At 46.6% G+C, this 18373-nt stretch overlaps 1 protein-coding gene across 1 annotated transcript in view; it reads right to left on the reverse strand.

The window, feature by feature from the left end:
- The window catches only part of DIP2C (DIP2 acetate--CoA ligase C (putative)), a 188779-nt gene that overhangs the window by 43478 nt on the left and 126928 nt on the right, over positions 1-18373 (reverse strand). Inside the window, exons 19-26 of the mRNA XM_078782009.1 lie at positions 17750-17830; positions 15149-15276; positions 13667-13781; positions 11651-11852; positions 10427-10530; positions 10227-10307; positions 8573-8693; positions 4046-4167 (exon numbers count right to left, since the gene is read on the reverse strand). Coding sequence (XP_078638135.1) covers positions 4046-4167; positions 8573-8693; positions 10227-10307; positions 10427-10530; positions 11651-11852; positions 13667-13781; positions 15149-15276; positions 17750-17830 — 954 coding nt within the window. The remainder of the gene's footprint in view (positions 1-4045; positions 4168-8572; positions 8694-10226; positions 10308-10426; positions 10531-11650; positions 11853-13666; positions 13782-15148; positions 15277-17749; positions 17831-18373) is intronic.

An 18373-nucleotide genomic window follows, 5' to 3' on the forward strand; every position in this document is an offset into this window, starting at 1 on the left:
TCGTGCAGGGGGCGCAGGAGCTGGGCGACACGGGGCAGGAAACGGTGGTAAAAGTTCACCATGCCCAGGAACTCATGGAGCCCTTTGATCGTGCGGGGGCGCGGAAACCCCCTGACCGCCTCCACCTTGGCCGGTAAGGGGATGGCCCAGTGCCTGGTGACGCGGTGCCCCAAAAAGTCGATTTCGGCGACACCAAACTGGCACTTGGCGGGGTTGATGATCAGGCCATGCCGGCCCAGTCGTTCGAAGAGCGTGAGGAGATGGCGGAGGTGCTCCTCACGGGACGCGCTTGCGACGAGGATGTCGTCCAGGTAGACGTAAATGAAGTCCAAGTCGCGCAAGACGCTGTCCATCAGCCGTTGGAACGCCTGAGCCGCATTCTTCAACCCGAAGGGCATCCACAGAAACTCGAAGAGGCCGAATGGTGTGATTACGGCCATCTTCGGTATGTCCTCCGGCCTGACGGGGACCTGGTGGTATCCGTGGATGAGGTCCACTTTGGAGAAGAGGGACATTTTCGCCAACCGGGCGGAAAAGTCTTGGATGTGAGGGACCGGGTAGCGGTCGGGGGTGGTAGCATCATTGAGGCGGCGGTAGTCTCCGCACGGCCGCCACCCCCCGCCGGGCTTCGGCACGATGTGCAGCGGCGATGCCCAAGCGCTCTTGGAGCGCCGTACGATGCCCAGCCGCTCCAGCGTAGCGAACTCCGCTTTCGCCACCGCGAGCTTCGTCAGCTCGAGGCGGCGTGCCCGGGCGTAGACCGGTGGCCCGACGGTGGGGATGTGATGCTCCACCCCGTGCTTGACGGCCACCGCCGAGAAGGTGGGCCGCATGAGGGCCGGGAAACTGGCGAGGAGGCGGGTAAAGTCATCCGCTGCTGGAAGCGTACAAACCAAACTCGCCGGGACGGAACCGTTTAGCAAGCCGCTTGGTGAGCCACTCGGTGAGCCGCTCAGTGAGCCGCTCAACGAGCTGCTCAGCGAACAAGCGAGCGAACTAAAGGTTTCGGCCTGGACGAGCCATCTGTGCTTCACGTCCACCAACAACCCATTTGCACATAGGAAGTCCGCACCGAGCAATGCCATGGGCACGCTGGCGGTTACGAACGACCATTGAAAGCGCTGCCTTCCGAACCGCAGGGAGAGGCAGCGCTTCCCGAATGTGTGTATGGGTGTACCATTGGCTGCAAGCAACGCAGGGCCCCGGCCCGCGGTTCGCTTGTCGGACGTGTGGGCTGGGATGATGCTTACCTGCACTCCTGTATTGCAGAGGAAACGGCGCCCGGACAAGGTGTCCGTGATGAATAAGAGGCTGCCGGAATTGCCGACGCTCAGTGCCGCTACCGAGCACCGGCTCGGTTGTTTCCCGACTTGCCAAACGAGCACGGCGGGCAACACTTCTTGGCCTTGTGGCCGAACCTGGCATGGAAATAGCACCAGGCTTGCGGCGGGATCGGCGGAGGCCGCGGCTTTCGCAGCTGCGGTGGTGGAGGGCGGGGCGTGGCGGCGGCCACGAGGTGTACATCAGCCTCGGGATCCACGAGGTGTGCAGCCGCATCAGCCTCGGGATCCACGACGGCCGCACCGAAGCTCGCCCGCGTGTCACAAGCCGCGAAAAACTTGTCGGCCTCGACGGCCAGAGCGCGGGGTTCCCATATTTTGGAACCGGCCAACGCGAGGCGTACCTGTGCCGGTAGCTGGCGTAGAAAAAGCGTCCGGAATAAAAAATCTGGGGCTTTGTCACCCAGCAACGACAGCATGTAATCCATCCGCACCGATGGTCGTGTGTCGCCGAGTTCGGGAATGCCCAGGAGGCGGTCCGCCTGTTCGAACTCCGTGAGGCCGAACGTGGCGATGAGGAGACGTTTGAGCGCCGTGTACTTGTGCTCTGCCGGTGGGTGCCGCAGGATGGACACGACTCGGGCGGCTGTGCCAGGCCCGAGGGCGGCGATCACGTGGTAGTAACGCGTCTCGTGCGCCGTTATTCCTCGAAGCTGGAACTGTGCTTCGGCCTGCACGAACCATACCTCGGCCTGTGCTTCCCAAAACTCAGGGAGCTTTACCGCGACCGCGTTGCTGCGTTCTGTGGTCAGCGACGGCTGAACCAATCGAGGTCACCAGTGTAGTGCGGTGCTACGCGCACAACTTGTTTGCCAAAAAGGTAAGCCACAACGCGTAGGATCAAAACCAAAAGAGTCTTTATTGTAAAGCTCAAACTGTAGCACTGACTCGCTCGGGACTGCGAGCCCCGTGTATATCCCGAGGCCACGCCTACCCCTCGGGCATGGCCGACACCCCATTGGTGCGCGGAATGATGTCACCGCGCCAGCGAGCCATCGTGTCCGCCACAGTATATGTGTCTCCATAGGAGGGGTAGAGCTATGCTATTTAGATAGGGTCCGTAAGGATAACTTCCCCAGTGTGTAATTGCCCTGTGATTTTAATTGCCCGTTGTTATTGCATCAAAAAGGCCTGCCACAATAACTACAACGATAGTACTGCAAATGGACTCATTCGCTCACAATGCTGCCGGGGCTAACAAACACCCAGCACATTTGCTGATCGGCACACAAGCCCCGCCTCACGGCCTTCGACGTCATCTGAACATTCCCGAAGAAAAATTAGAATCCATCTTCCCCGCAGACCTTCCCGCGCGTGTCACTACCGCCAAGTTGGGTATACGCCTCGGAGTTAAAACTTGTTTTGGCCATTCGCCCTCTTGGGGTCTTAACCCCGGGAACACGACAATACATACGACTTTAGAAAACACTTTTGGCATTTAGATTGGCCACCATTTTCCACCATCCTTTTTCTCTCTTTCACTACACCTTACACTGAACCCACTACTTCCGCATCTCTCTTTTATCGTAACTCCACTCATCATGCCCCCCTCTCCACTATCTCTTTCATTGCACCTTCCACCATTTCTGCCCCCCCCCCCCATCCCTCAACCCCCCGCACCCCGTCCCCACATCCACAATTTTTTATACTTTACTGCAACTCCATTCATCCTGTGCTCTCCTGTACCTTCTCTCCATCTGACTACACCTTCCACCCATTCTGACCTTCACTCCATAACCCCACAAACACTACCCTTTTCTCTCTTGTTTCTGCCATGCCCCTCCTCCCCCTATTGTACCCCCACCTTCACCCATCCACGGCCACAAATCCTCTGATGAAATCCACACACTTTGATTTCCTTTTATATTATTAACCTAACGACAGAAGAGCTTGGCAAGCAAGCACAAGACTTTTGCCAAGAATTCCATTATTCATAACTCGACTTCTGCCAATAATTCCATTATTCATAACAAGACTTTTGCCAAGAATTCCATTATTCATAACAGCAGAACAATGTCTGTCAGTGGTACAGACAATGATGTCAATCCATTCATGTTTTTACAAAGTACGGGTCTGAAATGGGCAGAGCGACAGAGGGACAGTAGTCTAACATCAACCCTGGTTGGTCTTGTGAGCAGAAATAAAGTCATCAAGCCATGACATTACTATTTGTGCAACTTTTTCCTGTGCTGCTAAAACCGAAGTAAAATTCTTAGACAGATCAAAATAACGATTTTTTAAAATCGCAATGGCTTGTCGAGTTCATATTCCATCCTTGTGGTTCATAGTGTTGGTGGTGCCATGGAGATAATATTTGAATTTTCCTTAGGCTAACCCCTGCTCTAGCGGGGAAAAATGGCCTTAAAACGATCATTCATATTCATATATATTAGGCACTGGACCATGCGAACCAACCTTGACGTGTTATATTGATGTGAAAGAACTACATCAGCCCAGGCCTCAGGCTGCCTCCCTTTGCAGAACAATTCAGCTTTTGCGAGAAATACTACATCGATATTCAAGCAATAATAACCGAACCAAAACACCATTTGTATTCAGGTCACAACACCTGATGACGATGTTCACATAAATATCTCACCTGAGCTTTATGATCAAATATATTTGGTGTGAAGGTGGGGGCTGCGGGCTCGATTGTTGCCTCGAGGTTTGTGATTGTATGAACACACCACAAGGATTTCATTTACCTCTACAATGAGTTTGATTGAAGGTAGGATGGTCGAAAGGGCTTGAGGAATCGGCGCGCAGATGGGGACGGGAATGCATCCGGCATACAAACAGCCGTAGAATGCCACAATCAGTTCCAGTCCTGGAGAAGTGTTTCCACACAAACAAGGAAAGCATCATGGTTAGGGCAGTTGATATAAATAACCAGAAATGTCGAAATGTTTGTGAAGACTAAAGTGATAAACAAATTGTCGTGGACGCATCAAAATATTCTATTCATAAACATCCATTTGTTGGGCCAGGGAACTTTTGGATCCACATCCATTACTTTGATTGCGGATGGGTTGAGCATTCCTTTTTCCTAACTGCACTGTCCTCCAGCATTGTCCCCAGTACAGAAATCTTCTCACCTGTTCCTAATACTCCAGGTGTGGATCCAGAAGGGGGAAAGCGGAGGTTGGGGAGGAGGTGGTGATAGCAGGATGGGGAAGCAAAAAGGGCACTGCAGCATTCAGGATGAAGTTTCCCCTAAGCACTAATATAGGGGTTATTTTGTGAGCAAGCCATTAAAGATGGAGTTAACGGCTGTTGCACACTAGCATTGACTCTGAACGCACACGCACACACACACACACACACACACACACACACACACACACACACACACACACACACACACACACACACACGTCAATTTCATTCAAAGGCAGAGACTTCGTCATGAAGAATTGTTATTGTCATTAAAAGTTTTTATCGCACAACGGAGCTATAATAGCACTCTTTTATTGCTTTTGAAAGTTTTTTAAATACAGAAAACAGAGGGCAGGTTCAGGTGACTGTATATTGAACTTTTGCAATACCTTTTTGGGCTTCAAAGTTCAAAAAATTTACAATAAAAAAAAACGACCGACCCCTCCGTGGCCTAGGTCCCCCAGCTCTGTCTGTGCTCTGTCCCCCAAATATCAATTCAGAATGCACAAGAGCTGCCAGAAACCCTCTTCTGGTGAAACTGCCAAAATCAAGACTCTCTGCTCACCTTCACTCTTTCATTCCTCTTTTCTGCCGCCTCTTTGGAACAAACTCCAACACTCTCTTCAATCCCACTCGTCCCTCCAGGTATTCAAAACAGCTGTTCACCACCATCTCCCATCCAAAACCTTGATCGTTTCTACCCACGTTAATACACCCCAAATCCACCTTTTTCAAATTCCGACTTCTTTCCTGAAATTCCTCGTGGTGTTTATTTGTTTTATACCGTGTACCCCCCCCCCCCCACTCCCTCCTTTCCCCACCACCCCTCCCCTCCTCTGCCTTCCACAGATCTACCGATGTCCCTGTTCCCTACTGTTTTTGTGCACTTCCCTCTCTCTCGGACTCTTGTCTCCCGCTCCCTTTATCATATGTTTTATGTGTCTCCGTTTACGTTTTTGTGTTTTATGTGTTAGCTCTTACACTAGCATCGACTTTGTACAAAAAAGAAAATACTGCAGATGATATAACGCAACGGCTGGAAGCTACTGAGAGGTGAAGTTCAATTGGTCAATACATGTTGCTGTTTCATCGATCATCAGAAACTACCGCACACGACACCATCATGCAAGATTGTTGCGGATAACTTATCATAGAAATTGAACACATTCAACTTTTACGTTTGGCGCCAATATACCTGAAAAACTAATTGAAAAGGTTTGTCATCCACTGCACATTACCCAATATCAAAAACTGTTACAGACTAAGATGTCATCGACAATCTTGTTGCGTTGTGTCGGTAAGTGTGCGGTGGGCTTTAGGATCCAGGAGGGGAAGGAAAGAGAAGAAGGCATGAAAAAGAAGAGATGGGTTGGGGAGGGAGGGAATGAAATATTTTCGATTAAACTGTGACCAGTGGAAGCCAATGTCATGGAAGTCATGCCAGAAGCTAGGGAATAAGGGGATGGGTAGGAAATGTATTAATACTCGTGGTGGAAGGGCAACACAAATTATATACACTCGTGCAGAGAAAGACATGAGACAACAAGGGAATTCACCAAACAAGCATGGCCACCAAATTTGGGGAAAGCGTCGCAATTTCACGGGACACTTTATAGGTACCGGTGACACCACGTTTATGACATTGCCTTTCTCTCCAAAGTCCGGGAGGCAATCAGAGAGAATTTCTTGCATTACACAAAACATTTAAAAGATATCTCCATATGTAATCCAAACCTCAATGGCTCCATCACTGTTTTCCAGGAACAAGATTTAGGCTCGTGGAAGAATGAGGTAACAAAGGGCAAAAAGGCAACAGTTGGACTCATTATTATTATTATTATTATTATTATTATTACTAGGGCGTGCCCGTACGTGGGTGCAAAAAAACATGCGTGCAAACAACAACAACAAAAAAAAAACTTTGAAACCACGTGGCAGTAACAACCACAGAACCCCCCCCCCCCCTCTATTTACATGAAATGGTTTGGTCCATTCGCAAAGCCAAAGCGAACGGCTTGCGAGTACGGTAGAACCCCCCCCTCTATTTACATGAAATGGTTTGGTCCATTCGCAAAGCCAAAGCGAACGGCGAACGGCTAAATCGCCATAGCTCGGTAACTACTTCTCCGATTAATATGAAACCTTGAAAAGGCACATCCTCAGGTCCCCAGCAATATACCTGGCAAGTTTCAAGTATATCGGACCCGTGGTTGTCGAGAAACAGCGGTCACAGACAAACAAACACACAGACACACACACAGACACACACACAGACACACACACACACAGAGATTACTGGAATTATAGATAGATTATTCCATATGCAGCTCATGACTGCTGGTTGCATCATTTGTTGGGAGCCCAGCTGTGCCGTTGACGCAGTATCCTCTGTTCCCAGTAAGCTGGTCCTCATGTTGCTAACATCGGAAAGATGACAGGCTGAGTCAGCACACCTGGTTTTATTTAACGGCACGGCAGGGGCTCAAACTCAAGACCCGAAGATCATAATGCAGCTACCTTACCCGTTAAGACAATATCAGGCTTAGTTAGACCCAAAAAGCAAGGCAATGAACAAACAGGAAAATAGGCGAGAGAGAAAGAGAGGGGAGGGGAGGGAAGGAAACGGTTACCTCCAATTATAAGGGGTTGGCTTAGGTAGGGTCAATCGGTGTAGAAAAGATCATGGTTTGGGGTGGGAAATGACACTGGACAGTTGTGCACCACTTGCTTTGAATCTCTTTGGAGGGACAGTGCGGTTGTATCACCTCCGGAAGGCAGTTAAACAATTGGGGTAAATACGAACAAAGGCCTGGAAGTGTGAGGTAAGCCTGGATTATGGGAGTTTAACCAGGAGAGGACTGGAAGAAACGTAACTGGTAACATAAAAGTTAAGTAAACTAACATTGATGGAAAAGCCCATTCCTGCTGGAATGCTTTGTGTGTGTTTGGCCTAAAAAAAAGATCCATCCAAGTACTTTTTCATTCCAAGTACACAATCCTGTTCATGTTTCCATCTGAATCCCTGACTCAAGATGCAAGACACCAAGGTTCAAATCCCCCGTACCATATTTGTCCATTTTCTACTGATGTCCTTGTGATAAATGTTAAAATACATTGACATCTATGTTAGACAATAAACTAAAATCCTTGTCCTTGGTGTGACATAAGCACAAGCTGTCGTCCATCCTTCAATCCGATCGGATGTTGTGAAGGTAGCGCACTTACCTTTGAGCTTTCTCACTCGTATTTGATTCACAACTATAACATTTATGGTGTTGCATCACAAAGTGTGCCGTCCCTCAGATGCATGCTACACTGGGAATCCTGTCTGCTAGCATGAGTTGGTAGATGATAGCGATCCTAAGGGAGTTTGCACAAAGAATAAGCGAGTTATCACAGACACTCAGAACCAATTACAAATTCCTGCCCTGATCAGCCTGAGCAGGATGTGAGGCCGGATAGCTGATTTGTGAAAGACTTAGAACAAAAAATTACCCCAGCTGACCCAAAAGAAGGGAGCAATAATTTGGCCCATTAAAAAGAAGTACAGTAGTAACCATCTGTAACCATGAGATCACTATGATATAAAAATAAAGTGCGCGCCATTGTACACTAGAGATGGAGAGCATGACAAACATGGCAAAGTACAATGTGCCAAAGTTGTGTCGAGCTTCAGGGTTCTGTCCCGTAGTCACAACACAGGCCATAATTATTGTTAGCCTGGATCTGAGAACATTTGCAATTTTTTCAATACCCCCCCCCCCCTTCACCCCACCCCCACCCCCGTTCATGATACGAGCGGGGGGGGGGGGGAGTCAATTTTGTGGTGACAATTTGAGCCAGCAGTATACAGGTTGTACTGGCTAGTCGGTGTTGGCATCCGACCACTTCGTTCACGATGTTAGGAGATTCCTGGTTCAAATCCCCTGCAAAATATTGATTTGTTATTGTATACGAACGTCCTTGTAATTAAATACTGATGTCTCCTAATGTCCTTGTCCTTCATGTGATGTGCCTCAGCTTCTTCATGTGCCGTTGATTAGCACTAATTAATTGAATGAATGGATGGCGTGTACCTGATGGGTAAAGCAAAGCGACGTGATCGCCTGTGCTCAGCCGTTCCTTGTCTGCAAGGTAAGCAGCAACCTTCTCTGCACGTTTGTGGAGTTGTGAGCAGGTCAGTCCTCCCAAAAAGCCCTAGGAGGCATACACAGGATTAGCTCAAAAAAGGAGGAGTTCGAACAAGGCAATGACAGGGTGCTGGTTTGTTCTCAGTAGTAATGTTTGGCTCAAAGCAAAGCCTCTGTGACTGTTCAGCATGCTTGAGGCGGAAATAAAACAAATGAAAACACAGGAAATGAAGCAAGAACACAAAAGGACAACTTCATCCAGTTTACAAAATCCGTAAAAAAAAAAAAAAACTCATCTGTATCACCTTCTTGTTGGTTGTTGTTGTTGTTGTATCACCTTCTCAACAACCTCCCCTCCAGAAGAAGAATATATTCACCCACCCCTCACATCTCCTCCCATAAATAATGAAAACTAATATTACTACAGTAACTACAGTAACTGTTTCACTTTCCCATCTGTACTGAGGGCTCATGATGCTGGGATTCCAGGTTCAATATCCCATATACCTATATGTATTTGTCTATTTTCTACCAATGCCGTTGTATTTATTGTAGGAGTACAATGAAATCTCCTATTGTACTTCTCGTAGTGGTTGAGCACATACTATTAACAGAGTATCGGAGTACTCATCATAAATTGCGAATGTCTCCATGGCTAAGCACTACTCTTTGACAGGCAACCGCTACATCTCTGGGAGAGAAGCCATGGGAATAAAGCTCATACCTGTGAGGGCAATGCAAATCGGCTTCACCCACTCCACCACTCAACTAGGCTTTACCCGCTCCACCACTCAACTAAGCTTTACCTGGTCCACCACTCAACTAAGCTTTACCCGCTCCACGACTCAACCCGACTTTACCCGCTCCACCACTCAACTCGACTTTATCCGCTCCACCACTCAACTAAGCTTTACCCACTCCACCACTCAACTAGGCTTTACCCGCTCCACCACTCAACCCGACTTTACCCGCTCCACCACTCAACTCGACTTTATCCGCTCCACCACTCAACTAAGCTTTACCCACTCCACCACTCAACTAGGCTTTACCCGCTCCACCACTCAACTAGGCTTTACCCACTCCACCACTCAACTAGGCTTTACCTGCTCCACCACTCAACTAGGTTTTACCTGTTCCATCACTCAAATAAGCTTTACCCATTCCACCACTCAATTAGGCTTTACCCGCTCCACCACTCAACTAAGCTTTACCCGCTCCACCACTAAACTCGACTTTACCCACTCCACCACTTAACTAGGCTTTACCTGGTCTACCACTCAGCTAGACTTTACCTGGTCCACCACTCAACTAGGCTTTACCTGGTGCACCACTCAACTAGACTTTACCTGGTCCACCATTCAACTAAGCTTTACCCACTCCACCACTCAACTAGGCTTTACCTGGTGCACCACTCAACTATGCTTTACCTGGTGCACCACTCAACTAGGCTTTACCTGGTGCACCACTCAACTAGGCTTTACCTGGTCCACCACTCAACTAAGCTTTACCCATTCCACCACTCAACTAGGTTTTATCCAGTCCACCACTCAATCTTCCAACCATAACAATCTATCTCTTCCACCACAGCACTCACACTCACCTTTGAACCAACTTGTGTGAACAGTATATGTTCTGGAGTGGTTTGCGCCCTCCACTGAAGCATTTCGGAGTGGAATCGGAACTGTACATGGGAAAATGGACAAAGGCCTCAACAAGCAGCCATCACAAAATGGCCAAAAACTAAAAGTGATGAAGGGACATCAAATGCCAAACATCAAACAAAGGGACATCCTATGATACCTTGCCAGCCTCATTGACGGACTGCACCAGGAGCTTGCCAGTGGCTGCAGCGATGCGCTTTCCAGTGACGATCTTTCCCAGCATCATAGAAGCCATACCAACATCTGCAGTGACATGGCATCTCACACTTCAAATAAACCAAAATTTGCTGATTATGTTTGTATCACATCGTTTGACATTTGAGATGTGGCTCGACACCGTGCTCCCTCATGTTCTTCTTTCACATTCAGCACATGGTGGTGGGTAACATCATTTGCTTGGGGTGCATCTGTGTCACCAATGCAGTGCCCCCTATAGGCTAGAGCAGGAATTTGTCACTTGTTCACGATGCAGGCGATAACTCACCTAACCATAGCGAAGGTAACTGTGGGATCTTTACCATCCACCAATTCATGCTAGTAGAGACAGGAGGTCCAGCAAAACTCACGCTGTATGTGAAACACTACGATGAGACTTTGTGCTCATTGCCAAGATGTTCGCACAAAAGCCTCAGCTGGACGAGCATCTGTTTCACATTTTATCAGAGACTCGTGGATGAAACGCCTGATGAGTGAGAGACGGAGTCCCATCGCTCATGCTCAACAGGCATGTTAATTCCAATATCGCGATTAATATTCTTCATGCATCCAAGAATGGATGTTGGCTTAGCGGTTAGGGTGCCGGCTTGGGATCCTAGGATCCTGGGTTTGAATCCCGGTTGATCGCTGAATTAACACCAGGGGGGTTGACTCAGCCTGTCATCCTTCTGAGGTCGGCAAATTGAGTACCAGTTCACTGGTAATTCCCTGCGTGTCGCAAGAGGCGACTAACAGGGTTGGCGGCAGGAAGGGCATCCGGCCATAAAACATTGCTTCAAAAAGGGCACCACGGTGCCCAAAAAAGGCCAACCCCTGCTCTGCCGGGAAAAATGGCCTCTAAAGGTGGTTCTTTCATCCAAGAGCAATGAAAAGCTCAGATACGACTCCTTTTCATTCAAAACGTTGAGGTTAGAGTCCTCAGTTAAAACCCATGCACTTCCTTCCATTCCTGCATCATACCTCCTTACTTTGCTTTTAATTATTATTTCTCATGCTTATCCCTCCTTGTAAATACTTAACCTCTAGACTTGCCCCACCACCTGCTTCCCTTCCACATCTTCCAAACATCTCAAATAGCAAATGCACAATTAAAGGAGGATATAATTATTAAATTGTAAAATGAATTTTCCTGCAGGTGTTTCCTGACCTGACCGTCTCTCACGGGCTTGGGGCAAGTTTGTGATACTGCTGTGTGGGCACATGAGCACCGCACTTGGGTGCAGCGACCCTTCGGTGAAACGTCGCCGGACCTCTGAGACATCCATGACGCCGAGTGGGAAGCGGGGAAGTGAGTCAGCAGGAACAAGCATGACGGAGTAGAGGTTCAGCTGGTGGATAGTCTCCACAGCCTGAAAACAAATTAATAGAACTCAAAGGGGTCACATCTATTGATCGGCCATGTTACCCTCAATTATGGTCAGTAATTACACACGCAATTGGAGCAACAGCTTGGACTCATCCATTCAATTTCTGCCAATGATACCAGATTATATTGCACCATTAAGTTTGAATAGTGCCCCAGGGCATGTACCTTCAACATTTTATAACTGGAAATTTTGACATCTTCTGCAATAACACCTTGTGTCCCCAAATCTTCGCTCTCTGTATCCACCCTATCCAGTCATACATAACTGCTCCTGGACCATGTGCTTTTTCCAATTGAGAAGATGGAGAAGTTTCTGGCAACCCTCGACTGATTCTGCAACTGGACCGGATGGCATGTGCCCAGAAAACGGTATCCCATTCACATGTCCTGAAAACCTGCTTTTGCACATCCTCTTTGTGCTCTTTTCATCCTAACATATGCCTGAGGTCAGCTTCCATCAACTTGGAAATAAACCAACATCACTGCATTCCATAAAAATGTACAAATACCGATCCCCTTAACTATCGACTCATGAGATTATGTTCATTCATCAGCAAGGTCATGGAATCCATCATGACATTTGATATGAAATCATTAATTTTCACCAACAGCCTCATCTCAGATCACCAATTTGGATTCAGACAATGTCACTCTACCTTGGACATGCTTCTTCTACTCTCCCAAAAATGGATGGAGGCCCTCAATGTCAAACATGAGATCAGGGCCGTCTCATGAGATCTGGAGGTTTTGATAGTCTGCCATTCTGCCTTGCTCTCCAAACTCTGCCTATGGCAACCAAAGCGAACCCCACTCTTAGGTAACTGACTTCATCCACTCTCATAGCCAGCGTGTGACTCTCAGCAGAATCCTGTTAACTCACTCTCCCTGTTGATCTCCCACGATAAAGCCGAGTCTATGGGCCTATCACTTTCCCATCATCGCAGGTGGGTAGTCGTTCTGTCTTCTACCATCTCCTTTCTGGTATTGCACCCTCCGCTCTTTCCATGCTTTCTCCCCCTCCACTCCCCCCACACCCCAAGGTTTCTGGTGGGCACAAGTGGTCCACCATAAGCCTCCAAAATCAAGAATCACTGCTGACCTAGACTCACTCGTTCCTCTTTTTCCCACCTGTGGAATCAACTTCTACATTCTCTTCAATCTCATTTTACCCACCAGGTCTTCAAGACAGCTGTTCACCGCCATTTCAGATCATCTCTCATCGAAACCATGATCTATGCTACCCTCGTTACTCCCCACCTCCAAGTCCACCTCCTTCCAGGTTTCCAGCTTGTCCTTCCACAGTGTTTGCCTCTGTATCCATATTGTCCACACTGTGCATCCTCCCTTACCCTTCTTTCCTCCCCACATTCCTTATATGCCCAAGTCTCTCTCTATTTTATCCTTCAACGCTTCTGTCAGTCTTCATGTTTTTCCATGAGCCTCCACTTTGTGTACAAAAAAAAAATACACACTCTCTATTTCAGTTGATGGTTGCTCATCCATCAGACCTTGAGGTCCCACTTTAGTGAAAAGTCACAAAATTCTGTTGATATGCTGCTTTTAACAATCCACAGAGTCTCCTTGGGTTCAAGAGGCTCAAACAAGAGTCTGAAATTTCCTCTAACAAGATATTTCCTCAAATCTTTTCATTTCACCACAAAGTATGGGATGCTCCAAAAATCAAAAAGCAGGCAAGGCTGTTCACAATCCGACCGGGTCCAAGAACCACCAGAACCATGACCCGAAAACCCCAAATGTTCATATTGAGATTTTTTTTTTTTACTGAGACAAGAAGACCTGAATTAGATGAGTCATCCACTGGAAAGTATCTTCATCACTGGCATGGGGAGTCTGCTCTGTCACAACCACAGCTCGCTCATCCCGAAGCAAAGGTACTGAGAATACCACCAACCTGCAGTATCGAACAGCAACAAAACACCTTAATGAAACAACAACATTCTATTACAAACTCCTCCCCCTCTCCGCATTTCCCCTCAATAGAGGGTGGTAAACCCTTTTTGCTTTGATGTAGGATTAACACCCAAAAGGTCAGCTAATCCTCACTTCCCATGGTGGTTAGCATACCTCGCTCGGTCAATGTCCTGTTCATTTCATCCATCGCGGTAATCCTTTCCTTGACATGAAAACTAATTACATACGTTGATTCTCCCAGGGATATCATAATCCTACAGGATTGTACTGGTCGGTTTTACAAATAAGTTTGTCTCTTGCGGAAGACAAGGAGAAAACACACACCTCTTTGCTCGGGGCTTGGACTGACCACTTGTCATCCTTCCAGCTGCCTACAGTGAGTATGACAATGCCTCTAACCTGCCATGTAAGGATGTCACTCAAAGCATGGTTAAGGGACTATTTACATAACAGGTTGACAAATGTGGGGAATGGGTAAATTGAAAAAAAAAAATGAAAAAGTGAAGAAGGAAACAGCAGAGAAAAGGGAGTGTGGCTAATTGGAGAAGAAGGAAGTAAAAATCGAAAGAAGGTTTGGAGGACATGGAAGTAAGAGGTTGGAGGAATGGTCATAATTGACATTTTTTGCATATGTAATATGTATATTGGTTTTCAAAGATGTGATCACGAAAACTGCTCATTAAGTGAAGAATCATCTTGGTCTGCATCATTGTTGATTCTGTACAATCAAAGTGGTTACTCAAGTTCTGATTTAAGACTTTCCTACAGTTGGTTGTATATTGGTTTCAACCTGGCATTGGCTTAGCGGTTAGGGTGCCGGCTTGGGATCCTAGGATCCTGGGTTCGAATCCCGGTCGATCGCTGAATTAACGCCAGGGGGGTTGAGTCAGCCTGTCATCCTTCCGAGGTCGGCAAATTGAGTACCAGCTTGCTGTGATGAATGATCACGGTGTGTACCCCGATTTAGAATAGGCACACCGTATCCCTGCGCATCGTAAGAGCGTGACCAAGGGTTGGCGTCAGGAAGGGCATCCGGCCATAAAAACATTGCCTCAAACAGGGAACCATGATTGTCATGGGGCCCGCAAGGCTAACCCCCGCTCTAGCGGGGAAAAATGGCCTTAAAACGATCATTCATTCATTCATTCATTCTACAGTATATGCCCTATAAAGGCCAAAGTCCAAGTCCTTCCAATCCTCTAACTGTTGACAATTTGTATGGATGACGGTGATGCAACATGCAAGCCCGAGTCATCGCCAACCTTATATAAATAAATCCCAGATGTTTAAAACACCGAGAAATAATCATTCAGGATCGCAATAAATCGTACTTTTGAATGCACTCACCGCCCACGGTTTAGCACTTTACTGGGCTGCACAGCCATGGCCGTGGCTACGATGTCTTCGGCTCCGTGTCGCCGGCCAATCACGTTCAGCATCGAGTCCTCTCGACCCACGACAAACACGTTCCCACCCTACATGCATGGAACATAAAGAACGATGATGATCAGTTACCAAAATTCGAATAAGAATCATTAGCAATGAATCTCTTAATCCTCTTGAAACTAAATCCTTAGGAAACAGGCTATGATACCATATTATGGGTCTATGTGCCGGTACGAGAGCTTGCCTCATGACACAGAGCAGTATTTTTACAATATTTTCCTTGTTTCCCACAAATTCACTCTCTTGCTTTTTGCAGATGACTCTGCACTGTGTCAAAAAGTATCCCCATACCACTGATAGACAGACAGCAGCTACATAACTTTCTGCTGATTTGGAAATGGGTAAATGCTGCTGTGATAAATGGAACATGTCCTTCAATCCTGGAAAATCTTGCAGTCTCCCCCTGTCACTCAGGAAGGATTACCAAACAAACCCACTGATCTATTTCCACCATCAACCACGACCTCTCCTTGGCTGACCATATATCAAAGCTGGGCTCAAAGCCAGCCACAGAACTGAGCATCCTCCATTATTCGAAGCAATTCCTTAAGAAATCAGATCTATTTACAATTTGCCAGGCCTTTGTCCATAGCCCAATATAGTACTGCTTTGTTCTATGGGTTGCCACCCCTCACCCCCCACCACCCCCAATCCCCTTCACCCCTTGCATCACAGCCATCTCCAATGGATTCTGTAGAAGCTAAAACTCTCAATATTACCACATCTGGTGATGAGACAGAAATACAAGGCCTCTCCTCTCTCAGCCAAGCAATGTTCCCCAATGCCTCCATGTTGTGTGCATTTCCAGTAACCCCCTGTTGGTTAAAATCCCCAAAATCCATGCTCACTGCACACCTTAACTTCTTTGTTGTACTTTTTTCATGTTGTGGAACCATCTTTAAGAGGTGGATAAACCCCACTCTTCTCTCCAGGGCTTCAAGTTGGCAGTGCACCACCAAGGCATGTCATCCCGAATCCCTTCCCATGATTGTTTACACACCCATTAATCCTCCATAACCCAACCCTCAATCATGAAGGTATTGTGTTTCCTCCCCTAATCTCTACCCTTTTCTTGTTAGTTACTTGCGAAATCGAAGATTCGCAAGTATCTTGGTTGGTCTGGTCTGTCTGTCTGTTTGTTTGTTTGTCTGTCTGCTTGTCTCTCTAGCTGTCAATCACCTACAGGTCACAATTTTAAACTGATCTTCACAAAACTTGACCAAATGGTAGCGGTGGTCATAAAAAGATGCCTATTTATTCTGAGGTCAAAAGGTCATCATATGCCAAAAGGTCAACAACTTTAACAATAACTGTCTTTATTGACAATAACTGTTCAAATACTTTAACAAAGACACATGAAAGCCCACTTGGAGTTTGCAAAACAGCACCTAAAGGACTCTCAGATTGTGAGAAACACGATTATGTGGGCTTTCATGTGTCTTTCACTGAGGAGAGGCTCCGTCTGGCCACGCTACCATAGAGCCCAGATCGGTGGAGTGTTGCAGTGATGGTTGTCCTTCTAGAAGTTTCTCCCATCTCCACACAGGATCTCTGGAGCTCAGCCAGTGACCATCGGGTTCTTGGTCACCTCTCTTACCAAGGCCTTTCTCACCCGATTGCTCAGTTTGGCCAGGAAGCCAGCTCTAGGAAGAGTCCTGGTTGTTCCAAACTTCTTCCCTTTAATAATTATGGAGGCCACTGTGCTGTTGGGAACCTTCAATGCAGCAGAAACTTTTTTGTTGGCTTCCCCAGATCTGTGCCTCGACACAATCCTGTCTCTGAGCTCTGCAGACAGTTCCTTCGACCTCATGGCTTGGTTTTTGCTCTGATATGCATTGTCAGCTGTGAGACCTTATGTAGACAGGCGTGTGCCTTTCCAAATCATGTCCAATCAATTGAATTTACCACAGGTGGACTCCAATCAAGGTGCAGAAACATCTCAAAGATGATCAAGAGAAATGGGAGGCACCTGAGCTAAATTTCAAGTGTCACAGCAAAGGGTCGGAATAATTATGTAAATGTGATATTTCAGTTTTTTCTTTTTAATAAATTTGCAAAACTTTCTAAAATCCTGTTTTCTCTTTGTCGTTATGGGGTATTGAGTGTAGATTGATGAGGGAAAAATGAATTTAAACGATTTCAGCATAAGGCTGCAACATAACAAAATGTGAAAAAAGTGAAGGGGCCTGAATACTTTCTAAATGCACTCTACACCTGTAATTTATTGTAAAATAAACCCTGCATTTAAATTGCATATAATGGTGATGTGGCAGTACAATGAAAAATTATGATCGAGTCACTCATTTGGTAAATCAAACATCGCTGAAACAATAATAACTCCTTCACTTTATCTTTATTATTATCATGCAAATGCAGAGTTGTGCAGCAATTTATAAGCATGTGCATGTATTCTGAGCAAATGGAATCGACATGATTATTGCAACTATGAGTCGAGCATTAAATGTACGAGCACGACATAACAATTTTCCATGTACAACTCACCATGCCCATGAATCCCAAGAGGCCCGATCTCACAAAGGAATTTTCACAGAATGGCGCTCCGACCGCATTCACCGGCAATAGCTACAGATAGCAAAACATGCCGACACATGCATTTTAACATGTGTGTATAAATATACATTCATGCATCTCTGTCTGCATCTCAAAGTTCCAAAACGTTTAAACGTGCTCGCCATTGCCCGGCAATTGCAATTTGCTGGACAGGCAGGATTTATTGAGAATGTTGAGGCTTGATTAACTGAGTTAACTCTCTGGTTGCCAGGAAATTAAAGGTTTCCTGCTGCTCAGCAGATTCAAAGGAAACTTGTTAAGAAGCCAATTAAATTTAAACTGTTAAAACTGTTGAAACATTGGATGAAGCCTTGGAGTTTATTCTATGGCCTTTTCCCTTAAACAATGATCATTTCCTAAAGCAGACATCTTCCATTTGTACAATATACAGACTTGGCATTTAATATGGAATATTTTTTTTTTTCTTGACTTCGGTTTCCTTTCTGAACTCAGAATATCAATCTGGTGAGTTTCTTTTATGCTCCGGTGATTTCTTTGTTAAAAGAACCATGTCACTGATTGTATGTCGCAGCAAGAAGTCAATAACAGGATTAT

This window comes from Myxine glutinosa, chromosome 7, assembly GCF_964187855.1.
Source record: "Myxine glutinosa chromosome 7, kmMyxGlut1.1, whole genome shotgun sequence".
Taxonomy (NCBI): domain Eukaryota; kingdom Metazoa; phylum Chordata; class Myxini; order Myxiniformes; family Myxinidae; genus Myxine; species Myxine glutinosa.